Source organism: Melanerpes formicivorus, unplaced genomic scaffold (genome assembly GCF_026170545.1).
Source record: "Melanerpes formicivorus ecotype bairdi unplaced genomic scaffold, bMelFor1.0.p_v2 SCAF_5, whole genome shotgun sequence".
Lineage (NCBI taxonomy): Eukaryota > Metazoa > Chordata > Aves > Piciformes > Picidae > Melanerpes > Melanerpes formicivorus.
In genome coordinates, this window is record NW_027142357.1 from 4,411,684 (window position 1) to 4,437,228 (window position 25,545).

Sequence of the window (25,545 nt, forward strand, 5' to 3'; positions counted from 1 at the left end):
GCGTGGCGCGGGCAGGCCGCAGCAGGGCGCGCTGCCGGGTGCCGGTGCCACCCACGCCGAGCCGAGGCACCGCGTCACGATCTCCCCATGTGACTGCGCGGGCGGGGGCGGTGTGTGTGTGTCTGTGTGCGGGGCGGGGGCCGCCGGCGGCGGGGCCCGGCAAGGGCGGGGGCGCTGTTAGGCCGCTCCCTCCCGCCCGCCTCCTCGCCCGCTCGGCCTGCGCGCACGGCAAGGAGCGGCCGCGGCGAGGCGAGCTGCGCGGGGCGGTGGGGCGGCCGCACGCCCCCCCACCCCCCTCCCGGCGGCCGCAGTAGCGGCAGCGAGGCGGTGGCGGGGACTGGGTCCGGCTCGCCCACCCGCCCCGTCGATGGGAAAGGAGGAGCCTGGGCCGGCGGCGCGCAGGCGGGGGGGGCGCTGGCAGGAACTTCGGCGGGGCTGAGTGTGCGGCCCCGGGACGGCGGCGAAGGAAGCCCCGGGCTGCCGGCGGCGGCTGCAGCAACCTACTGCAGAGTACGTGCGGCGCGGGCGCGGGGCAAGGGCAGCCGGGGCAGCCCGGCCCCAGCCCCTAGCCGGGGGACAGCCGGAAGGAGCAGGCGGGTCGTGCGTGGGTGATTCCCGGAGAAATCCGGCGCGGGGGGAGGACGACGACGGGGAGTGGGTGGAAAGTGGATAACCATCCCCGCCGTGCCTGTTGAAGCGGGGGCGGCGGAGCGGGACGGGACAGGAGGGGGAGGCGCCTCGGCGGCGGGCTACCGGCCTGCGCGGGGGTACCGGGGAGGGGGGCTGTGCTGTGGCACCGGCCGCCCCCTCCCGCCTTCTTTCTCCCTGGTGTTCACCCGCTCTTCCCGCCCCGCGGCCGTTCGTGGGACGTGACGGGTTGTCCCGGTGGCTCCAGGCCTGGCCTGGCCTGGCCTGGCCCGGGACAGGCGGAGACGGCCGCGCCTGCCCGTCGCCCGGCACCCGAGCCCCTCGGTGCGGCAGAAGCAGCCCTTGGGGAGCTTTCCCGCGGGCGGCTGCCGTCGCCTCCTCCCGGGTTCCCGGCTCGGGGGGTTCCTGCCAGCGACTGCGAAGTTGGTGTCGGGACCGTGGACCCCCCCATTGCCCGCCGCATTCGTGCCCTTCGCCGTGGCTGGCATGAGGTAACTCCCCGGGCCGGGCGGGACGTGGTTACCCAGTGAGCGTGAAACGTGAAGTGTTTGGATGCTTTTGGCTCTTTTATTTTATTTTTTAACCTTACGGGATTTTTTTTTTTCCTTTTGCACGTTTGAAGTTTCTTATTAGTTGCGGGAAGATACACATCTGTATTCGATCGTGAAACTCGTTTAATAGGGTGTGTTTTGGCACATCTCGGAGCTAGACAAGACTTAGTTAATTTGTGAAGTCTCGCTTCTGCAGCTACATGTAATTTTCTTCTGCTAAGAGTCCTTTGGAAACGCTGCAAAAATGTAATGAATATGCAAAGAAGCCAGCGCTCCGCTCCAAATCCGGTTTGTCTTCAGAGACTTTGCAAAACGCCCAAAGTGATCAGGATGTATTATGGAATAATCACTTTTGCTTAAAATACAGAGATGTGATGTTTCACACTTCTCCTGGTGCGTATTCCTAACTTAATTGGTGACAGCTCAAATAGAATTCACCTGAAGTAAAAAAAAAAAAAATAAATAAAAAGAAAATCTTTCCAGATCAGTTACGGCTGCTCAATCTCTTTCGCTCTTAGCGCAGCCTTAAAAAGCAAGGAAACTACTGGTGAAGTGCTTACCCCATGCTTTCGTCCCACAACTCCGGAGCTTTCCTTCTCCTAGTGCTTCACCCGCATCCACCACCTGCTTTGAGCAACCGCGTATCTTCTTGTCACTGAAGGGCAATGTACAGCTTGGAATTCAAAACCAGTCCGAAGGGGAAGAAATGGGTGTTTGCCCGTGGTGAAAAAGATGCTGAGCTGGGCTCCTGCCGCCGTGCATTGTCTGGGTAGAGGGAGCCGGTTGCTGGAATAGGGTTGTGATTCCTGTGCTGGTTGTTTACAAATATTTAGTAGTGCTGTGTGGTGTCCCTGTGCGTTTGGTTCTCCTTTTTCCAGGGAGTTGTGTGGTCAAAAGTTAAGGTGGCATGCAGCGTTTCGAGGGGAGGGCACGGCATGTGGGGTGATAGGTAGTGGATGTGAACCAGGTCATGTGGAAAATGAGAATGCAAGGGTTGTGGGTTGCAAAGGCTGAGTGAAAATCTAACGTGGTGATTTCCTGGTTCTTCTGTGGCTGTAACATATGCAACCTTGCATGTATTTTCAGCAGCTTGGTCTGTTAATGGGGAATTTCCTAGCTTCTTTCTTTGTTCTGTTGTGTATGTGCAAAATAAAAGGCTCTTCCCTGTGTTGTCCTTACCGGTGTGGACAACGAGAAGGGGGAGTAGCGCAACTGCCATCACTGGGTTAATTTATTCTTACACACCTTCTCATGCCAGCTCTGTGTTCTGGTTGTTTGCTGTGTAAGGGTTTGCAGTTACCTTAGAAGCTCTACTTGCTCACTCCTAAGGCAGGAGATAGTTCTGGTTAGCGTCTTAGGGCTTGCTAGAGGATGTTGCCAGGATGTTGCTTCTGAACCGTTTTTTTGGGGGGGATCATGAATTAGAAAACCTAGGGCTTATCTGGAGGTTCCTCTGCTTTGAGAAGAGTGGTAACACACATGGTACTCCAAGGTCATGCCCGATGTGCTTTTGCCTGGGAGGAGCATGCAGAAGTGTCCTGCTTGTGAGCTTGCCCCGTGCCTTCTCGTTGTGTAACCTCTTCTTGTGCTCAGCCTTTGCCCCAAAAGCACAGCCCCTAAGCGCAGCACTAAGAAATGAGAACAGGAGTGGTGGAAAGCAGTACTTCAGTTCACTCAGATGCAGCTTAAAGGTCACCTAAAAGAAGTGTGGTGTTGAGACTTGAGTGGGTGTGCTAAGGCTTTGTTGTAGCGGAGTAGGTGAGCAGAGCCAGGCAGCAGTAGCGGTGTCAAGTGTCCTTTGGGTTAACGGTCTCTTCTGACTCAGGAAGTGCTGCCCTGCTTTCTCAGCAAACCTTGCTGGTTGTCCTCTTCCACAGTCTCATCTCAGTCTTCCACGTTGACCAGCATACCTGCTTTCCTGGCCCTCCAGCCTGTCAGCTGAACCAGCAGCCCAGAGCGGTTGTGTCTGGAGAAGGCAGCGTAGCTGGTGGTGTGGTGAAGCTGCTTCGGAAATGGGAAGGAGCCTTTCCCTTGTAAAAGTTTAGAAATACCTGGGATGTTGTTGAAGTGAGTGCAGGAGGAAAGAGGTCAAGAGGAGGACTGTTTGAATATGCCTTCTCTGCAGAGTTGGTCAGCAGTGGTAAATGGAAAATTTGCGTGGCCCTCTCAGGAGTTACTGTGTTAAATTTGGAAGACAGAAATGGTGTTTAAATTGCAAAACAAAGGGATTTCAGTCTTGCTCTAAATGCAGATTTCAGTGCAGTCTGAACGGTGGACTGACGCCTCCATAGTCCATATTAATCCAGTTTATCTGTCAGAAGGAGATTTGTTGATTAGAAGCCTCCAGGTAAAGGCTGCTTGTGGACTCTTCTAGCCTATGGGCTGGAAAAATGAGCTCCATGCCTTGCCTGGAGCTCTTAGGCTGTGTGTAATTTCCCTGCCACCGCCCTCCCAGGATTCCATTTAGCTTTCTGCACAGAGTCCATTTATGTAGATATATGTAGATTCTGTGCTGAGATGAATGTCTTCCAGAGCAAATGGCTCTTCTTTTAACAGTTCCCTAAGTTAATTAGTGGTATTGATGGTGGAAAGGCAGCATCATTTGAAATGGGAGGGTAGGAACTGCTGGGTGAAATTGCCGCTAAACCCTAAGTTTGTGTTGTCAAAGTTTGTATGGACTGGAAGGATTTTTTTCCTAAGAAATTGAAGTTATAACACAGAATCACAGAGTGTTAGGGGTTGGAAGGGACCTTGAAAGATCATCCAGTCCAACCTCCCTGCCAGAGCAGGATGACCTATACCAGATCATACAGGAATGCATCCAGGTGGGTTTTGAATACCTCCAGAGAGGGAGGCTACACAACCTCCCTGGGCAGCCTGTTCCCATGTTCTGTCACCTTTGTCATTAAAATACTGAATTATGTACAATTTAACAGGTTACCTGAAGTGCTTTTCCTCATTGCCTGCCACATCTTTGAGTGCAGACAGTGCTTCATTGTTTTTCTGCAATTAGCTTTATTTTTAAAAGCTAAACTGTCTCCAAAATAGGCAGCTCTAAAATGTTTCCAGTTTCACCCTAAGTTCCAAAGTGTGTGGTTCATCAGCTCTGGAGCTCACCAGCAGCTCCTTGAGGTGGCTGCTCGGATCTGAATGGCTCTTGCTGGCCTTTCTGGTTTCCAAACACCAGCCTACAAAGAATATGTGCAGCTGGTGGTTTGGGCTTAAGTATTTTTCTAGTTTTATTTGTTTGTTTTTCCCAGGGCTTCACCTCACTTCCTGAAACCATTGTTTGCAGGTAACCTGTACTGCCACTTACATCTTTGTCAGGTTTCTGTTTGCCTCCTAATTTTACTTTCCTCTGGTCGAGTTTATTCCATTTTTTGTAGCAAAAGCCTGAGCTTTTTAGATGCCTTCTGAACAGAAGCTGTGTTCTGTTTGTATATTCAAGTTGCTGAAGAAAAAGCACATACTGTAAAAATATTTTCTGCCTTGGTTTTACTTTCGATTGCCAGTCTCTCAGTGCCCCTAAGCATGCACAGATATTCTTGCATCAGAGAGTTTTGGAGGGCAGAGGGTTGCACGTGGTTTAGATGACTTCCCCCTCCCCTCCCCCAGCATCTGCAAATCTTTCTGTAAATGCTGTTCTTCAGGTTACTACTGTACGTTATTTAAAATGCAGTCTGATAGCAGAGCCCCAGAGCAACGTTAGCAGACCAGCTCCATGTTTTAGCTGTGGTTTTTTCCCAATCAGCTATAAATTACACGCTTTACACATTATTGATTGGTAGTTTGGCTTAATATAGTAATCCTGGAAATGACCTGCTCATAGCTGTGAAAGCCATTGCTGAGTGAAAAGGTATATGAGAGAGATCTTAGAATTCTCTGAAGGGTGTATTATTGGCAAGAGGAGTGAGTTTAGGAAGTTGACACTTGTGCAAATCTTTTTCTCCCCACGGCCATAAGGGTAGCAAACTACTACAATTTGCCTGTTGGGAGCCCTTAAGGCACACAGGCTATATAGCTGAGTGATACTTGGGACACAGAACACCAATGACATGCAGGCCTGTTAGCAGGTGAATTCAAAACAGTGTGGTAAAGCTCTCTGCATTGAAATCCGCTGCTTTGTCTGCAAATGTTGCTGCCGTAATTAAGATCAGCAGAGACATTGGATCCTTTTCATGTGAAATGGGGGAAACTGCAGAAATACTTGGTTCTCAAATACTGTTTTTCTGCTCAAGCTTTCTTAATACTCTGGGGTTCTGTGGAGCACTTTTCTTCTGTGCTTTCCTTTTACAGTCCTCCACACTGCTTTGGGGAGAAGTGATTTGAGAATTAAGAATCGAAACTTCTTTTCTTCAGGGGATCAAGTGTTCAGTAATTCTTTAGTGTGTTTCGTGATCATTTTGTTCTGAAGATATAAAAGAGAGTGGAGTAGAAAGCAGTAAGCAATACTGAATGACATTCTTGGGAACAAACATGAAGTGGGATTGCCGAAAACAAGCAAGCTTCATGTTTGAATCATCTTTTTTTTATTATTTTGGTAGGTGCATCACAACTCTGCCTGTTTGTTTTGTTTTGTTTTCTCACAGAACTTTCCATTAACTTTCCACTTGACCATTACCTGGTCCAAAACCAGAACTTTTGCCCCTTTTTTCATTTCCACACACGTGCCTATAAAAAGGGAAAGAAAGAAATCCTGTCCCCTGCGTTGATAGCCGTATCCTTCCATAACTGTTGCGGGGGAAGGTATCTGGACATCAGTGCTCTGGTGCTCATCTATCTTTTTTCCTCTTTGCAGGTTCTGTCATCCGTGATGGCATCAGCTCTACCCAGAACCCTTGGGGAATTGCAGCTGTATCGAATATTACAAAAAGCAAATCTCTTGTTCTACTTTGATGCCTTCATTCAGCAGGGTGGTGACGATGTCCAGCAGCTCTGTGAAGCAGGTGAAGAAGAGTTTTTGGAGATAATGGCCCTTGTAGGCATGGCTAGCAAGCCACTTCATGTCCGAAGGCTGCAGAAAGCTTTGAGGGACTGGGTCACAAACCCTGGTCTGTTTAACCAGCCTCTCACCTCCTTACCAGTCAGCAGCATTCCAATATACAAGCTGCCGGAAGGTTCTCCTGCCTGGCTGGGTATATCCTGCAGCAGTTACGAAAGGAACAGCAGCACCAGAGAGCCTCACCTGAAGATTCCCAAATGCGCTGCCACAACGTGCGTGCAGAGCGTGGGTGCCAGCAAGTCCGACGTGGTGGGGAACTTACCGCTGCAGAGCAGCAGCGAACCCAGACTCTGGCAAGGCCACCACACGGCAGAGAGTGAGCACAGCCTTTCCCCTGCTGACCTCGGCTCTCCAGCTTCACCAAAGGAAAACAGCGAGACCCTGGATGCTGCGGCTGCTCTGTCAGTTGCTGAATGCGTAGAACGTATGGTCCCCTCCCTGCCCAAAAGTGACTCAAACGAAGTCAAGGAGTTACTGAAAACAAATAAGAAACTGGCAAAGATGATTGGGCACATCTTTGAGATGAGTGACGAGGACCCTCACAAAGAGGAGGAGATCAGGAAGTACAGTGCAATATATGGCAGATTTGATTCAAAAAGGAAAGATGGCAAACATCTCACCCTCCACGAGGTAAAACGCCTTGAGCGACAGTGACCTTCTTCCTGTCCTGTTCCCACACCTTTCATGAGATGCTGCTCACGGGGGGCATGTTTCATATGGGTGCTTCCTGCTGGGGGATGAGAGTTGTGTGTCTTACAGGAGCTGTAGGCAGCCTTGCCTCAGGGTAGAAATCTTGGGTGTAGCAAAAGTACCTTTTCTTGTGTTTGGGTCATCTTCCATGCAGTCATCACTTCGCTTGGTTTCATCGGACTGCATGGTCGCTGGTGTGGCCAGTTTGGCACTGACGTAGCAAACCAGCACAGACCTCGGGATTCAAAGCGTTTGGCACATTTTTAAAGCAGCCCTGTACTGATAGTCCCTCGCAGCTTTGAGGGCAGGCTGGTTGGTTGGAAGATTAGTAACTGAATTTGCTTGTCTCTGCCAACAGGATCACCTGGCTTGGTTACTATCCTCTACTGTCTTTCCTCACCTCAAGATCCTGCTCTGTAGCTTGTGCCCTTGAGGTGAAAAGGATTCTGCTGATGAGGTCCCTAAACTTTGCAGGGTGGGACTGTGTGTGTTTGAATTGGGATGAAACTTAATTATGCAACCTGTGACGTTGGGGTTTTTTTTTTTGGGCCGCAGTGGTCTTAAGCCACTCAAGTGCGGACTGTGAGGAGGAGGGGAAAGGACCACCTCCAGTACTGATGGGTGGCTGTAACTCCAAAGTTTGTCCTTTAATACCTACATAGCATCTGTTTCCCCTTGTCCTTAAGGACTCCTTCGCTTCTCCTCTGGCATTCTTGAGGCTCCTGCTGCATGTCTTGTAACTCAATAGGTGTGTCTGTGTGGGGAATAGTTCCTTGGTGCCAAAATACAGTACAAGAGGAGAACAAACATTAATTCCAAGCAGTGCCAAAACGCTGTTGGTACGAGTGCTGCATCAGCATTTTCATGGTTAACAGCGATTGCAAAACTGCAGTTGGATTTAAAATTTGGCATGGAAGGCTTAGCTCCCAAAAGGAAAGGCAATGTTTATGTTACAGGAGTGCCAGAAAAACTGTACTGGCTTTAGCCTTTTTTTTTCTCTCTCTCTTCTTTGCTTCAGGAAGTTTTGTAGGTGTGTGATCCATAGCATGAGACTAGGTTCTCTTTATGCTTCTGACTAGAAGGGCAGAAGGAACCAAGGCATATTTCTTTACCCTTTTGTTTATGTGTTTACATTTATAAGGCAACTTCGCATCACCAGCAGTGACTTTGCAAGGGCTTTTGCTTCAGACTGAGGAAATGCTACCAGGGAAACTCGTCAGTAGTCAGCCACATTTCTACCACACAGCTTCAGCTGTGCAGCTTTCACTTAGGTGCTCTATTGGATGCTTTCAGTCTCTGAATTCATCCAGTGTGTGCAGGAAAGGTGGCTCATCTTGCTCCCCTGACCTTGCAGAAGTCTTTCCTGTAACAGAACAAGTTGGGTATGAGATGGAGGCAGGGTTTGAAAGGGTTTGTTGTTTGGATGCCCTGTGTGTTGCTGCGGACTCAGCATTTGGAGAAAGGGGGTTCTCCCCACCTGAGGGTCTACAACGTGCTTTTGCAGTCTCTGGGATAGCAGCTGCAGATAATCCTCAGAAATCTGGGCAGGCTTCTCTCAGGATCCCCTCTCTGGCATCCAGCAGTGAAATGAGTGGTGGGTGCCAGGGGCAGCATCTGTGTCAGGCTGAAGGCTGGCTCTGCAGAGCTGGAGGAGTGAATGGTGAGGTGTTAGTTTGAAGGAGCAGGATAGCAACAAACTGGAAGAAAGGGCAACTGCTCTACCCTTCTTATTTATTTTTTTAGCACTGCACTACAGACCTTTACTGTATCATTCCAAAACCATGTTTAAAAATGGAATGAGAGCATGGTTTGGCTGTAGGAAATATTTCTATCACTATTAAGATTAAGGGCAGAAGATCAAAGGAGTTATGCGGTTGGCTCATGCCTCACTTACGCATGTGGGGCCTCGCTGAACTTGATGAGAACTGCACACATGCAAGCAAAAAGAATTTGCTCATAATTGGTTTACTGTTTGCTTAAAGAGGCCGGATTTCACCAAGTTTTGTCTTGAGCAGTGTTCTCTCCACTTCCATTTTAAAGCAGCAAACAGACAAATAGTAAAAACAAGGCCTGTTTTGTTTTGGTGAAAATCTGTTCAGAGTTTGCCTTTTATAAACTTGAGTGGATTTTCAGTTTTGATGGTGTAGACAATTTGCTGCTCAAAAAGGAAGGACCATAAGCAACCAGGGAGGTAAGTTTCTGCTTGTCCAGAGACTGTTTCTGCATGTGTTAATACATTCCAAGGCTGTCATTCTGCCTTGCAGTTCAAGGTTTCTTCTTGCAGCTGGCAATGAACAGCTGAATAAACTGCACTATGAATTAAAGTTTAAATAGTGGTTAGCTTCTTAATGTAAAGATCAGGTTTTCTGTGGCTTCTCAAGCAGAGTAGAGTTGCATGCAAATTAAAATCAAACTTGATGGACTTATTAGTGGTGAGTTAATGAGACTATTCTCTGTTTGAGTATGAATACTGCAGTGTCTCAGAGGGCTTGAGCAGCCATTAGAGGCCAGTGAAAGCTGTAGGCACTGAGCTGGTTTGGAAGTGTGCTGTTGGGAGGATTATCTGCATAAAGCACTGATCTAGCATAAAATCTTCCATGGAATCTCTCAGAGATGTTCCAAAACTAATAAGAGCACTGTCCTTAATCCATCCAGTTGTCTCAGTGTTACACAGCTTTTCAGGCACAGAGAGCACATGGTCTTTAAGGCTGGACCGCAGGAGGGATGAGAATGAGGCATGCTCTTGAACTTGGTGACCCATGCCTGTTTGAGTCAGATTTGTAATTTGTGTGTTAATATTTCACTGCTTGCCTAGGTACCTATAAAACCCCCAAAATTCCTGTTTAATAGTGTGAGAAACATGAGGAAGACATGCAAATAATAAATCTTGTCTAGCTTGGTCTCTTCCTTTTTCTTTTGCTGACTCACCAAAACCATAGGGCTTGGTATTTAATTATGGGGTTTTGTTTGGGGGGGGGGGATGCATGAACCCCATTAGATGGGAATATACCCATCTCTCTCCGTAGAGTCTATGTGGTTATGTGCTGCTCTGTATCATTAAAGCTTCCAGCAGACAGATTCTTCTTTTTTTTGGCATGCAGAACTTTGGATCTGCATTATTAAGCTTCCTGAAAAGGCAGGAAGCCATGATGTGCTTCAGTTCAGTAAGTCTGGATGTGACCTGAAAGAGGAAAACAGAAAAACAACCACCAAACAAACATTTGGCTTTTCTCCTATATTTGGATAAACAGCATTTGCCTACAACTACCCAAAGCATTTTCAGTCATTTCAGCTCTTTGCAACCTTTTCAAACACTTTGTTGAGGGATAATGAAACATTTTGAATTACTTTGTAAGCATTAGCCATATTATTCATCCTCAACAAAGTAATAGCTATCAATGTTACAGACATTAATGCCTGCTTTGGATGGTAATTCTTTTCATCAGTGCTGTAGTCATCTTTTTTTGGTATATATTTTTTGTGTCTGTTTTTTGTTTGTTTGCTTTCTGAAAAGATAAGGCACTGTAGAACAACTGAACAACTGTTCCTGTCTGAGGAGTAATACTTGGCTTGTTGGGTTTTTTTAGTACATTGTATTGCACGAACATAGTAACCTAGAGATGTTTCACATATTAAACCTAAACGTCCCAGCCTTGTACAGCTGATCTCTGCGGTGATTTTGCCTGTGTGGAGCCTGAAGGATCAGGCGGCATATCTGGTTTGCCTGTTAAAAGACTCCCGTTAGCATTCAGATACTGCAGGAAATGCCTCACTTGGATTAAACACAGGAAAAACAATCTTGTGAAATACTGGGAACAGCAATTCTGTGTGAGGCTTCACTAGATAGACACAGGCTGCTGAGAGGATCTCAGCTCTCCTGATCCTTCTTTGTTTTTCTAACCTCTCTGGAAAGCAAGTGTCACATTAGGCAAAATGCAGTTGTTTTATTTTCTGATGTGGATGACATCAAGCACCATGGTGAGGGACAGCGTGGTTGTGTGCTGCTCATGTCTTCTGACAGCTTCCATCCTCCAGGGATGGTGTGTGTGGTGTTTGGGCTGAGCTGCTGGCCTCCTTCTCTGATTTAATTCCCAAGTAACACTCTGCAGCGTGGTCAGCAGCAGGCTAAGAGGAGCAAGTTTTTTAGGCTGCTCCGGGAAGACGCCGTTTGGCTGCGGACCTGCTGTTCCAAGCTTCACCTTCTGTCTGCTTCTATGAAAATCACTTCTTGGAGGAGCAGTGCTTTTGGAGCTCCCACGTGATGTCCTGCCTGTCTTTGGCCCTGCAGCCCTGTGTGCTGAATGGTGGCTGTCCTGTGCCCTGCCAGGCCAAGGGTGGCATTTCTCAACCCATTGTGAAGGTGCTCTAAAAACCTGGCTGCTCCATGGTGTTCACTAGGCTCAGACAGATCCAGAACATACTGTTGACAGTAGCAGCAGCAAAGCAGCTGTGCTCATTTGCAAGGAGCCAAGCCTGCTCAGAGCAGCTTCTCTTCTAGAAAGAGCAGAAGAGATGTGGGCACTGTGGATAGAGCACCTGTAGTGATCTGTTGGTCTCTTGCTGTTACACCTCACTACAAGTGCTGACTGTTACTCAGTTGAGGAAGCTATGAAAATGGCTCTTCAGCTCCTGCTCACCATGGAAGAAGCATGGAATCTGCTCTCCAGCGTAGGTTCACAGAATGGTTTGGGTGGGAAGGGACCTTTAAGTTCCAACCCCCCTGCCATGGACAGGGACCCTTTCCACTAGACCAACTTGCTCAAGGCCTCATCCAGCCTGGCCTTGAACATCTCAAGGGAGGGGTCATTCATGACCTCTCTGGGCAACCTGTTCCAGTGTCTCGCCACCCTCACTGAGAAGTATTTCTTCCTAACCCCCAGGCTAAATCTGCCCTCCTCAAGCTTCAATCCATTCCCTCTCATCCTATGACTACAAGCCCTTGTAAAAAGCCCCTCAGCTTGCATCTCTTGCCATATTCGTAGCTTTGTTGTTTGTCCACACTGCTGCGCGCAGGCTTGCCAGACAGCAACATTAAGCTGATAAAATTCATGATGGTATCGCCCCTTCCTCTAGGCTTCTAAAGAGCATTGCAAAACCATTTTGAGCATTTTTTTTCTCCCCCCTCCATCCCTTTCTCTTTTATGAAACTATTGCCAGTAGCACAGACACTAGAAATGTGTCTCAGCAGGCTCAGGAAAACATCCTTGAAACAAGTTCCATTTGATTCATGCCTGAAGATAGTCTTCACAAACACTGGGGTGAGAAACGCAGCTAAAAAAAGTTTAATCGTTTCTTAAACCATCACCTTCCACTGAATTTATGCTGTATTCACCAGGGAAAGCCATCTGTACCCACACTGTCAGGGTACTGGGTTGGTGTTTCTCCCTCCTCCTCCCCCCCCACCCTCCCCCCTCCCAAAGTCCTGGGCATATTGCGTTTATAAAAATAGTATTCCCTGTTAACCAGGCTTTGGGAGCCAAACACTGTGAACGTTCAGAGTACTGTTGTATGCTGAGATTTAATTAATGCTGCGAGGAGGCACGAGCAGTGCACACTTGAGAGAGTCTCACAATAGCTCTTTACTTTAAAGGACATAAAATACAGCGACTACATTTAGATCCTCTCTCTCTTTCCCAGCGCGTTACCTGGCTTCGAAAGGGTAGAAATAAGCTGAAGAAACTCTCCAGGGTTTAATATACAATTATAGGTAATTTTGCTGGCGGCTGGAATTTGTTTCTCCAGAAGAAAGAGGGAGCCTGACAAGCATGCACCATCCTCAGGGCCTGTTTGTGTGTTTTGTTTCCAGCTAACAGTGAACGAAGCAGCTGCTCAGCTGTGCGTGAAAGACAACGCCTTGCTGACCAGGAGAGATGAACTCTTCGCCCTAGCTCGGCAGATTTCTCGAGAAGTTACCTACAAGTATACTTACAGGACCACCAAGTAAGCTTTTAATTAACTCAAAGGACCTTTACTTTCAGGCAACTAATGAGTCTAATAGCATTTCTTCCAGAGCACCGGAGATGGCTTTTCTTCGCTTGCAGAGCACTCTTCTGAGGAGGGTATAGGGAAATGCCATTAAAACCGCAAATCTTTCACACCGCTAAGGTTTAGCTGCCTTGAATTTGGCTTTTGATTTCATAGAATCATAGAATTGTTAGGGTTGGAAGGGACCTCAGTGATCATCTAGTTGCAACCCCCCTGCCATGGGCAGGGACACCTCACACTCAGGGCCGCATCCAGCCTGGCCTTAATCTCCAGGGGTGAGGCTTCTACCAGCTCCCTGGGCAATCTGTTCCAGTGTCTCACTACCCTCATGGTGAAGAACTTCCTAATATCCAATCTGAATCTACCCATTTCTTTTTTTGTTCCATTCCCCCTAGTCCTATGACTACCTGACACCCTAAAAAGTCATAGAATCAACCAGGTTGGAAGAGACCTCCAAGATTATCCACTCCAGCCTATCACCCAGCCCTATCCAAACAACTAGACCATGGTACTTAGTGCCTCATCCAGTCTTTCTTGAAGATCTCTAGGGACAGCAGCTCTACCACCTCCCTGGGTAGCCCATTCCAATGGCAAATCACTCTCTCTGTGAAGAACTTCTTCTAATATCCAGCCTGAACCTCCTCTGGCACAACTTCAGCCTGTGTCCCTTCGTTCTGTTGCTGGTTGCCAGGGAGAACAGACTGACCCCCACCTGGCTACAACCTCCTTTCAGGTAGTTGTAGACAACAATGAAGTCTCCCCTGAGCCTTCTCCAGGCTAAACAACCCCAGCTCCCTCAGCCTCTCCTCAAAGGAGGTTGGTGAGACCCCTCACCAGTTTTGTCGCCCATCTCTGGACTCATTCCAGTACCTAAACATCTCTGTTGAATTGAGGGGCCCAGAACTGGACACAGTACTCAAGGTGTAGCCTGACCAGTGCTGAGTACAGGGCAAGAATAACCTCCCTTGTCCTGTTTGCCACACTATTCCTGATGCCGGCCAGGATGCCATTGGCCTTCTTGGCCAGCTGGTCACACTGCTGGCTCATGTTCAGCCTACTATCAACTAGTACCTCAAGGTCCCTTTCTATCTGGCTGCTCTCCAGCTACTCTGTCCCCAGCCTATAGCACTGCTTGGGGTTGTTGTGGCCAAAGGGTAGAACCCTGCATTTAACCTTATTAAATCTCATGCCATTGGCCTCTGCCCACCCATCCAGCCTGTCAAGGTCGCTCTGCAGGGCCTTCCTACCCTCTAACAGATTGACACCTGCCCCTAACTTGGTGTCATCTGCAAACTTACTGATGATGGACTCAATACCCTCGTCCAGATCATCAGTAAAGATACAGAACAGGATGGGGCCCAGCACTGATCCCTGGGGTCACCACTAGTGACTGGCTGCCAACTGGATGTGGCACCATTCATCGCCAACTGGATATGGCACCTTTCACACCTCTCTCTGGGCCTGGCCCTCCAGCCAGTTCTTGACCCAAAAGTCTCTCCCCATCTTTCTTGTACCCCCTTCAGATACTGGAAGGCCAAAACAAGGTCTCCTCAGAGCCTTCTCTTCTCCAGACTGAACAGCCCCAACTCTCAATCTGTCATCATAGGCAATTTGCTCTCTGGTTTTCCAGATTTTATGATGAGAGGCATCTCAGAGACTGGTGTTGCAAGTTTTAGAGGCATTTGTGCATTTCAGGGTTAATGTATATAGGCAGAGTAGCCAAAGATGCCTAATTCATCATTAAAAAAAAAATATTCTTTTTCCATGCAAGATTTGTTTTGATAGTGTCCAGGAAACAGAAAAGATAAGGTCAGAAGGAGTGACTTACAAGCTTGCTTTAAAGAAACTGAAGCTGAGTCCTGATTTCAGTTGTTGCTGTTCTATTGAATGAACTGTTCTATTGAATGAATTGTTATGAAGAATAACAAAAGCTTAACAGCTTTTAAATGCACTAATTTTTAAGTACTCTTTTGTTGTTTGGAAGAAGAGTGCATGACTGCAAATAACACAAAGTGCATGTATTCTTCTACACTTGAGTGACATTTACTGCCGTGGCCAAGTGAATTGAGGGCTTTTTCTGTGCATTTCACTCGTTCTTGCCTGCTCTATTCTATTTGTTTTTTCACTCTTGTTTCCTTGACTCTGCTTTTTGCTGTTATTTCTAGTGGTCAGGGTTAATGTGCTATTTACTGATGGTGTATGTGTCTTCTGTTGTAGATCTAAATGCGGAGAAAGGGATGAGCTGTCACCAAAGAGAATCAAGATAGAGGTATGGTATTGTGGTTTCTGGGTCTTGACCTCTGCATGCTAAAAATTGCTTCTGTTTTGAAGGGATCTGCCTGCAGGAAATTTGTCAGAAAAACGTTTGACAGTTGATGGGTTTTGGGGGAGAGAGCGTCACCATCATCTCTGCAAATGTAAATGCTTGACAGAGAAACCTTGAGGAACACGGGGGAAAGAGTAGGATTTGCTTAATGGTGAAGCTACTCTGTGTTTGGCACTCTGAGTGAGTAGGAAGGGGAGGAGTGGGACTGACTGATTTCCTGTGGTGGAATAATCTCCATGAAATGTCTTCCCATGAATCTCCTGCCTCTAAGTCAGTATGAGGTGGGGTTTGCTTAACTTGCTTGAGTCAGCTTTTGATCATATCCTGGCTTCCTAGTTGTGGATTAGGATGGATGGCAGAATAACAGCCTTCTGTGACTGTGCAATAAATGAGCAAACTGATTGTATTGAGAAGTCAAAAGCTAACTAAAAGCCACATAGGTCAACACAAATGCTTGTGCCTGCAGGTATTCATTTACCTTCTTTTTGGTGAGAAGTTTGTGTAAAAATCACATGGATATGTGGCCAATGTAAACACCCGCACAAGATCATAGAATTGTCAGAGTAGGAAGGGACCTCAAGGATCATCTAGTTCCAGCCTCCCTGCCATGGGCAGGGACGCCTCACACTGCATCGGGTTTCTCAGAGATCTCCAGGGATGAGGCTTCTACCACCTCCCTGGGCAACCTGTTCCAGTGTCTCACCACCCTCACAATGAAGAATTTCTTCCTAACGTTAATCTGAATCTACCCACTTCTAGTTTTGCTCCAAAATGTTGCTTAGGGAGCTGCTGGCAGTTTCTTGTTTGGAGGGCAGGAGCCACATACATGGAGTTTACCTATTTCTTCAGCTACCACTGCTGAGAAAGTATATTTGAAATCTTTTAAAAAGACTTTTATTAAAAGATGAAATTGTAAATATTTATACCTATATGCCTCATAAGAATAGAAGATCTTTCTTAAACTAATTAGTGTTTCATTGCTCTGTGAGTATCTAAATTCATCCTTGGTGGTGCGGTGTTTGTATTGTATTGTCTTTGCCAAAAGGTGTTCTGCACATCAGATTAAAGGTTAAATGCACATCAGAATAATGTGAGCTAGGACTGAGGTCTGTTAGTGTGTGACACAAATGTAGAGGAAAGTGGCAGCATATTGTGGAGTGCATTTCTCCTATGTAACTCACTCTGAAATAAATGATGCATAAGGCTTTCATTTTTTTCCAGTAGTGTGATGCTTTGTTACCTGTACAAAGGCTTTTCCTGAGAGGCAGACCCTGATGACAGCAGTGAGTTTTGAAAAGGCAGTTCTGAATAGGTATAAAGGAGTTCATCTTCTCTCTGTATTTATTAAGTTCCATCAGTCTGTGTACAGTAGGGATTTTTATGTCATACAGAATAGACGTGCATTGAGGATTTACTGGTCGCTGTGATGATTTCATCCACCTTCACCAGCATTTGCCACATCCAGCAGGTTGCAGGGTAGTTGCTTGAGTCTCTCCTCTTCTATCCAGTCTACCTTACTCTAGTAGAGCTGGTGGGGAGCTGCTGCTTCTCAGCTGGAAGTAGTATTTTGCTGCTGATTAGATTTCACCATTAAGTTTTTCCTTCATTCAGCAATGATTGATGAGCAAGTATCTAAAGTGAGACACTGCAAGGGAGGTGCTTTTTTGCCCTTTTTTTTTTCCTTGTTTTCTACAAGATCTTCATTGAAAGAAAGAGTAAAATTAACATCCTGAAAAATACAGACTGAAGTGTCAGGGTGGTATTTTGGTTTTTTTTGGAGAGCAGGAGATTTAGACAGCCTTAGGGGATGTGCAGTCTCGTATTTTCTGCAGGCTGAAATCTTCAGAATCTAAAGGCTTGCTTTCTCTAGATGCTTTTTAGCTGAGTGATTCTGAGAGAGGATGTTTGCTTGGGTTTCTTTTTATCTAAGATTACTTTAAAATGGTTGTGAAAATTTTGTGTCCTAACTGTACAACCGTTTCAGAAATAAGACTTTTCCAAAATAAGAAATTGCAAGTGGGGACTGGGGCACCTCTGCTATGAGGACGGGTGGAGGGAGCTGGAGATGTTCAGCCTGGAGAAGAGAAGGCTCCAGGGAGACCTAATAGCAGCCTTGCAGTACCTGAGGCAGGGCTAAAGAAGGCTGCAGAAGGACTGTTTCTAAAGGCCTGCAGTGATAGGATGAGGAGCAATGGTTTGAAATTAGAGCAGAGCAGATTTAGATTGGGTGTTAGGAGCATCTTTACCATGAGGGTGGTGGAACACTGGAACAGGTTTCCTAGGGAGGTAGTTGAGGCTCCATCCCTGGAGATGTTCACAGTCAGGCTCAGTCCCTGAGCAACCTGATCTAGTGGAGGATGTCCCTGCTGACTGGAGGGGAATTGGAGGTCACTTCCAACCCAGACCATTCTATAATTCTATTTTATGGGATTTTCATTTGTTTTTTAGAAAGCTAGATGTAAAAATGGTAGCAGATGCTGCTGATCTTTCCTTCTGTGTTGGGCAAGAATTTCTTCCCATTTTTAAAGTTCCAATGCTTTGTTATGGCTCTGCTAGCTCCCTGTCATAATGAGTATCATGCAGAGGGTCTGAAGAGGGGTGATTTTTTTTGTTGTTGTAACTCACTCAGTGTGTTTTTCCTTTTTATTCTTCTGAGGGAAGGGGCTGTGTGTGTGTGTAAAGGTCATTCTGCTTTTCTGTTTCAAAGCCGAGATATGTATTTTGTTTCTCCATTCTTTCGCCCATTAGTCATTAACATCTCTGCAAAGCGTGGTCTGCAATACTAGCACTCAGATTTGGAAAGGCTTCACACCCTGTTTGCATAGTGTAGAGGATTACTTGGGGGGAAAAAAAAAAACCATGAAAAAAAAAAAAAGATGAGTTAATTTCCTGAAACATAATAACCCTTAAAAATCCTCCCAAGAGAGACTCTGAAGGTCATCCATGAGCAGAGCTAGCAGAGCTGTGTGTGCAAGCTGCAAGATGGTCAGGTTACCATTGTGAATTTATCCTCTTCACGAATATGAGACTCACACAAGCATTACAAAGAAACAATGTGCCATGAATTACATCAAATTACCTGTAAAAAGCCTTTCTCTTCCCCTGCAAGCTCTCCCCCTCTTAGTCGTTGAGTGGGTGGGTGAGCTGTGGGAGTGAAGTGTAGAGAGAAGGGAAAAAAATTCCAGGCAAATGACAGACTGAAGGTGCCGAGGGAGTGAAAAAGGGAAGGGATTGAATTGGGATTTGGAAGCAGGTTATAAAGGAGGAGGCTATAGTTCCTAAATCTGCTCTGGACAGGTGAATAGGGATGGAAAGGGCACAGAGCAAGTATCACTCTTGCATGGGCGTTGCAGGCTGGGGGCACCCCTTATTTTGTCATCGTCTGTGACTCAGTCCCAGCACTGCTCAAAGCGATGAGCTGTTGTGGCACTGGCTTAGAAAGAAAAACAAGGCTTGGGTATCTCACAGAGGGAGAGGCTACTCTTTACTGCTGCTGCTTGGCGTTGAAGCTAGAGGAGTTCCCCTTCACAGCCCCTGCCAACAGCCAAGAGAACAAAGGGGGCTTAAGAATATTATTCTGTGGCAGAAAGGAATTGTTCTGTGTCAGTGTTTTCATTCAGCTGAACAAGAGGGGTGAGGAGAGCTGAGAAAGATGATTTCACAACGCTCGGTGGGAGTTGAGGGCGCAGGCAGGAGGACCTTAGCTGAGGCTGTGAGGAAGCATCTTCCCTTGATGCCAGTACAGGTGGAGGGAGAGGAGAGGGAAGTCCTACCTCTGTCAGAGGAGGAAGTTCAAAAGAAAACCAGTTCAGGTGTGGGATTGTGTTTTGTGGTTTCTTTTTTCCCCACATAGCCAGCAAAAGCAGTAGAATCTACTGTTTGCATAGGAAAAATGTCATTAGGGGGAGCGAACAAGCACATGTGGGACTGAGAACATCTGCTGCATGAAGCCGCTTGAAAAACAACTGAGCAGCAGCACAGCAAAACAAAAATGCTGCACTGCATGCAGCAGACCCTCCTGGCTGTGCAGCCAGAAGGCAGGCTGGGTGCTGAGCAGGGTGTGCCTGGCCCTTGCTGACAGGGCAGCATGGAAGAAAACAGGCAGCTGTGGGGAAGGGCTCAGGGAAAGGTGATCCAGAAATGCATCATCATCTGAGAGTGATCTGCTGGGCTGATGGGTGACAGTGACCGCATCAGGCAGCTGGCCCTGCTTTGGGAAGCAGCCTTTGGTTTTTGTTTGGCAAATGATCAAGGGTAAGCTCTAAAGAGCTACCTTACCTGTTTTGCTGCAAAAATAAGATTCTGAGTGATAGGTTTTTGTGTATGCAGTTTCTCATCTTCCTACACCTGATCGTTCTCCTCTCATAAACAAATTCAGGTTGAAGGATAAAAATGGTCAGTGCTGAGAGAAAGGTGCTGCCAAGCCTTTTGTTTCTAGGGGATGAGGTTTTGTGGCAGGTTAGTATATTTTGCATACCTGTATCATATTTATTTTTGCCCCGAGGAATGTTTTGGGTGGATAAAAGCTAGATGCAGTGCTCAGACAAGATGTATTTATTAATTTCTTTTCCTGAGCGTAAAGAACAGCTTTATTGGCATTGCATTGCCCTAAGGGTCTGGCCACCACTCTTGCTGGGTCAGTGGGCAGCCTGCATGGACCTTTTCTTTGTAGCCTAGCCTGGATAGAGAGGAGTGTGGCCAGCATGTCAGGAGAGGTGATTCTGCCCCTTTGATCTTGTGAGACCCTCACCTCAAGTACTACATCCAGTTCTGGTGTCCCTATCATAAGAAGGACATGGAACTGTTGGAGCAAGTCTAGAGGAGGGCCAGGAAGATGATCCAAGGGGTGGAGTGCCTCTGCTATGAGGATAGGCTGAGGGAATTAAGGTGGTTCAGCTTAGGGAAGAGAACACTCCAGAGGGACCTTACAGCTGCCTCCCAAATATCTGAAGGAAACCCACAAGAAGGCTGGAGAGGGACTTTTAATAAGGATGTCTAGCAACAGGCCAAGGGGGAATGGTTTTAAGCTGAGGGAGAGTAGGTTTGGAATGGACATTAGGAAGAAGTTCTTCAGTACAAGGCTGGTGAGACTCTGCAATTGGTTGCCCAGAGAGATTGTGGATACCTCCTCCCTGGAGGCATTTAGGCCAGATTGGATGAGGCCTTGGGCAACCAAGTCTAGTTGAAAGGCATCCCTGCCTGTGGCAGGGGCGTTGGAGTAGATGATCTGTGAGGTCCCTTCCAACCTGAGCTGTTGCACAATTCTCCATGTGGTTTCCCTGCAAGATGGCTGTTCTTGTTCTGGGGCTGTACCCCATTTGTGCAGCCATTGCCAGACATGCTACTGTTTCTGCACACATCCTTTAGAGTCACAAGAGCGGCAAGACCTAATTTGGTGTCCTGTTGATACCTGGGTCTGCAAATGCGCTGTGGTAGATGTCACGGCTTTCGGACTTGTATCTGTCATAAGATCTCTAGCTTCCTCTCACACAAACTAAGAGGTGACATCATTAATGTTTATAAAGATGGTAAAGGTGAGTACCAAGAGGATGGAGTCAAGCTCTGCTCAGTGATGTCCAGTGACAGCACAAGGGGCAATGGGTGGAAGCTGAGGCTTAGGAAGTTCCATAGAAAGATGAGGAAGAAATATTATTTCACTGTGAGGGTGATGGAGCACTGGAACAGGCTGCCTAGGGGGGCTGTAGAGTCTCCCTTTCTGGAGGTACTCAAAACCCACGTGGATGTGTTCCTGTGTGATCTGCTCTAGGTGATCCTGCTCTGGCAGGGGGGTTGGACTGGATGATCCCTCAGGGTCCCTTCCAGCCCCTAACATTCTGTGATTCTGTGATTTTAAGAGTCACCTATACTATGCCTTTGTAATTATTTCTGGATGTTCCTCTATTTTGAATGAGCTTTTTTATCCAAGCAGGATAAATTTTTCATCTTGAACCTTTGCTTTGATGATTAATTTATTTTAATGGAGTCTGGCAGGCTTTCACAGGAACTTTAGTTGCTTTATTGGTACATATGCAAGCTGCAAAAAAGATTTGCATGTCATAAGCTCTTGAGACTGAAGGAATTCTTGAATCATGATTTCTCATAGGATATAAAGTCTTTGCTACCCTACTTTTAAGATGGTGATGTTTCATTTTGTGATACCAGGATGGACTGTGTGAAGTATGTTGAGTTTCAGGAGGCTTTGCTCAGTTTCTCAAGGTCAGCGTATCCATCTGCTACGCTTTCATAGGTTCATAGAACGGTTTAGGTTGGAAGAGACTTTAAAGATCATCTAGTTCCAACCGCCTTGCTATGGCCAGGGACACCTCCTGCTAGACCAGATTGCTCAAGACCCTGTCCAACCTGGCCTTGAACACCTCCATGGAGGGGGCATCCACAACCTCCCTGGGCAACCTATTCCAGTGTCTCACCACCCTCACTGTGAAGAATTTCTTCCTAATTTCCAGTGCGAGGGTGTACATAGAAAAAGCCCTCTGAATACCCTAACCAGGAGTGACGCTTATTTGGTGAGCTGAGTACACGTATGGGCAAGAATAGGTAGATCCTGGCCTAGCTGCTTTTCAACTACATATATAAACTTAATTTCTTAAGAGTCTCTAGAGCTGCTGTATGTAACAAGTGGCAGAAACCACGGTGCTAAGTCTGCCTGATGAGGCTGAATATAAACCCATTTTAATGTCAGTGACAACAGTAGTCTGGATTCACCTGAAACTGTGAGGGAAGAGATTGGATGGTGCCTGCTATTTTAGCTACATAGCCATTGTAGAGGGACTTCAATGGATAGCATGAATGCATAAATTGCAGCCTGGATTGTTCACAGAAGTTCAGGAGCGTGGAGTTTGGTTGGTTTGGGGTTGTTTTTGTGTTTTTTTTGAGTATACAGAGAGGGTGAAGAGAAATCAATAATGTATCCCTCTTAATGTTTGGTTTCTTTTTCCAGGACGGGTATCCTGATTTCCAGGACACGGTCCAGACGCTCTATCAGCAAGACAAAATGCCACTTGCTTTGGCTAAAGGAAAGAGTGAAGACCCAACAGCTCTTAATTCCCAGGTAAACCCACTACACTCTGAATAATCCAGGTCATGTCTCCCTACATAGCTTTTGATGACTAAAGTAATTACCATCATTTTCTCAAAGGCTACCTGGCTTAGCTGTGACTGCACCACTCTTCATTTGGGTTTGCTTTCTGAAACTGTTCTGACACACTGCTGCAGCTCTACCCTTGTTAGTTCCAAGGAGGCAAGATGTAGAGTAGTAGGCTTGAAAATCTGTGACGTGCCTGCCTATTGGGAGCAAGTAGGATACTACTGGTACAGTACAAGCTGTGTGGCTTGTGTGTTATTATCTATAAATGGAAAGTTCAAGCTGCTGAGTCTAGAGGAATAGAGTAGGCGATCTTGGAGTCCTCAGCTCTGACGTTTCTTGTGAGAAGAAAGGCAAATATGTTTTGGAAATAGAGAACCTCTGGATTCATAGAAGGGTTTAGGGTGGAAGGGACCTTAAAGATCATCTAGTTCCAACCCCCCTCCCATGGGTAGGGACACCTTCCACTAGACCAGGTTGTTCAAGACTACGGGCATTCATGACCTCCCTGGCAAACTGTTCCAGTGTCACCACCCTCACTGTAAAAATTTCCTCCTAATCTCCAGTCTAAATCTGCCTTCCTCAATCTTCAATCCATTCCCTGTTGTCTTATTACTGCAAGCCCTCATAAAAAGTCCCTTCCTAGCATTCATGTAGGCCCCATTCAGGTACTGGGAGACCACTCTTAAGGTCTCCCCAGAGCTGTCTCTACTCCAGGCTGAACAGGAGAGGTGCTTCCACCTTCTGATGATCTTTGTGGCCTCCTCTGGACCTGCTCCAGCAGTTCAATGTCCCTCTTATGCAAGGGGATCCTTACCCAGGGGGATAAGTTTCCTTTGTAGCTAACACCAAGCCTGGTGGGTTTGCAGAGGTTTCAAGTATCCAAAAAGCTTTTTATAAATGAAGAGAGGTTTCTGATTCTTTCTTTCTCTTTTCTGTAGTGTATCCTGTCCTTGAGGCACAATACACATCCTCTACCAGTTGTTGCCAAGGAGGGATTTCAGGCTAAGTTGCAGACAATTCATTTTGTGTAGCTGGTGTGGGCAAGTGTAATCACCAAATTTTCACGTACGGTGACATTTAGGAGCTCCTCTCCTCTATTCTGAGACACTATGTGTTACACTGTCCTTTACCCTCTCTTGTTACAAAGTAGTGTTCAGACATTTAGACTGGAGATTAGGAAGAAATGCTTTACAGTGAGCGTGGTGAGACATTGGAACAGGTTGCCCAGGGAGGTGGTGGATTCCCCCCTCCCTGGAAGTGTTCAGGGCCAAGCCAAAGCCAAACTATGAATCTATACAAACCTGCTTGTGGTGAGGCATGAAAGAGCAATTATGCTGTGTGTTCTGATGTCACATCATGATTAAACTAACTTGATTTTTGTAAGCTTATTTTATCTTCTGCATGCCTTAAAAGTTTTCATTGGTTACTGCTATATAACAGTGGATTAGAGCTTTGTTTTAAGCTTAAGTAGAGCTTGTAGAGTTTTAAGCATATTCCATAGTGACAGAATAGCAAAATTAAAGCACACTTTAATAGTTTGATAATAGTATCCTAAGTGGCATTCAAAGCAGTGTGACCAACAGGATGAAGGTGATGATTCTCCCCCTCCACTCTGCTCTGACGAGACCACACCTGCAATACTGTGTCCATTTCTGGCGCCCAGGCATAAGAAGGACATGGAGCTGCTGGAGCAGGGCCAGAGGAGGGCCACAAAGATGACTGGAGGGCTGGAGCACCTCCCTTGTTGGGACAGGCTGTGAGAGTTGGGGCTGTTCAGCCTGTAGAAAAGGCGGCTCCTGTAGCAGCATTCCAGTACCTGAAGGGGGCCTACAAGAAAGCTAGGAAGGGGGCTTGTAGTGCTAGGATGCATTGAAGTTTGAGGAGGGCAGATTTAGACTGGACATTAGGAAGAAATTCTTTACAGTGAGGGTCGTGACACACTAGAATAGGTTGCTAAGGGATGTGTTAAAGGCCAGATTGGATGAGGCCTTGAGCAACCTGGTCCAGTGAAAGGTGTCCCTGCCCATGGCAGGTGGGATTGGAACTAGATGATCTAAGATCCATTCCAACCCAAACCGTTCTATGAACCTATGAAAATAGTTTCTGTTTTTTATTTAATCAATTATCCAAGACCAAGCTTGAGCTATTGGAGTTCTTCTGCAGAACCTGACGAGCTGTAAGCCAAAATGAGTAAGGGTCAGGTCATTAGCCTGCTGTCAGGGTCATCACTCTGCTGAAGATGCTTAGATTTTGCTGACCTGTTAAGCTGTCATCATATGTTCAGCCTGGAGAAGAGAAGGCTGTGGGGAGACCTTAGAGCAGCCTTGCAGTATTTGAAGAGGGCTACAGAAGAGCTGGAGAGGGGCACAGAGTGACAGGACAAGGGGTAATAGCTTGAAGGAGCTGGATTTAGATTAGGCATTAGGAAGAGATTAATCCCTGTGATGAGGATGGTGAGGCACTGGAACAGGCTGCCCTGAGAACTGGTAGAGGCTCCAAGCCTGGAAGTGCTGAAAGCCAGCTTGGATGGGGCCTTGAGCAAGTTTGACTAGTAGGAGGTGTCCCTGCCCGTGGCATGGGGGTTGACAAACGGGGTGATCATTAAGGTCCCTTCCAACCCAAACCTTTCTAGGGTTATATTGGCAAGCGGTGGAACTCTGCTGAATAGGTAGACTTTCTTGGGAGGTCAGGGCTTTCATCACCTTCCAAGAAGAGATCAGTGTTCTTCAGTTAATAGGCCTCTCTATGGGTGGTGACAATGATGGCATTACCTGAAAGAGAGAATTTTTTTCCCCTATCAATTGCAGATGTTAAGTTTGTACCTTTTCTGCTCTTGGGTTCATTGTGACTCTTCCAAAATCAACTTTCTTGAGTTGTGATTTTGTTAAGACTTTTTTTTTTTTTCCCTTGTCTTTTTTTTTTTTGGTTAATTGCAAGATGCTTATTTACATTTTTAAGAACAAGAGGATATGGAAAGTTAGATTTCTCTTGGCATTCAAGTCAATGACAAACATTCAGACGCCATTCCCTCCCACATCGTGCCGCATTGTTTTGCTTCAATCTCTAGAGGTGTATAGGTCTTGTTCTTCTTCTAGACAGACATTTCACACCTTTATCCCCCACAAACATACTGTCATCCTACACTTTCAGAATGGCAGATTTTGAAGCTTGTGTAGTGCTGTTGCCTAAAATAAAGATTCCAAGATGCCTGCTGAAATCTTGGCAGAAGTTTCTAGCA

At 46.6% G+C, this 25,545-nt stretch overlaps 1 protein-coding gene across 1 annotated transcript in view; it reads left to right on the plus strand.

Moving 5' to 3' along the window:
* The first annotated feature begins 212 nt into the window (after positions 1 to 212).
* The window catches only part of NAB1 (NGFI-A binding protein 1), a 32,141-nt gene continuing 6,808 nt past the window's right edge, over positions 213 to 25,545 (plus strand). The window contains exons 1-5 of the mRNA XM_068137917.1: positions 213 to 510; positions 5,998 to 6,831; positions 12,698 to 12,831; positions 15,094 to 15,145; positions 22,161 to 22,271. Of these exons, the coding sequence (XP_067994018.1) occupies positions 6,013 to 6,831; positions 12,698 to 12,831; positions 15,094 to 15,145; positions 22,161 to 22,271 (1,116 nt within the window). The 5' untranslated portion in view covers positions 213 to 510; positions 5,998 to 6,012. The remainder of the gene's footprint in view (positions 511 to 5,997; positions 6,832 to 12,697; positions 12,832 to 15,093; positions 15,146 to 22,160; positions 22,272 to 25,545) is intronic.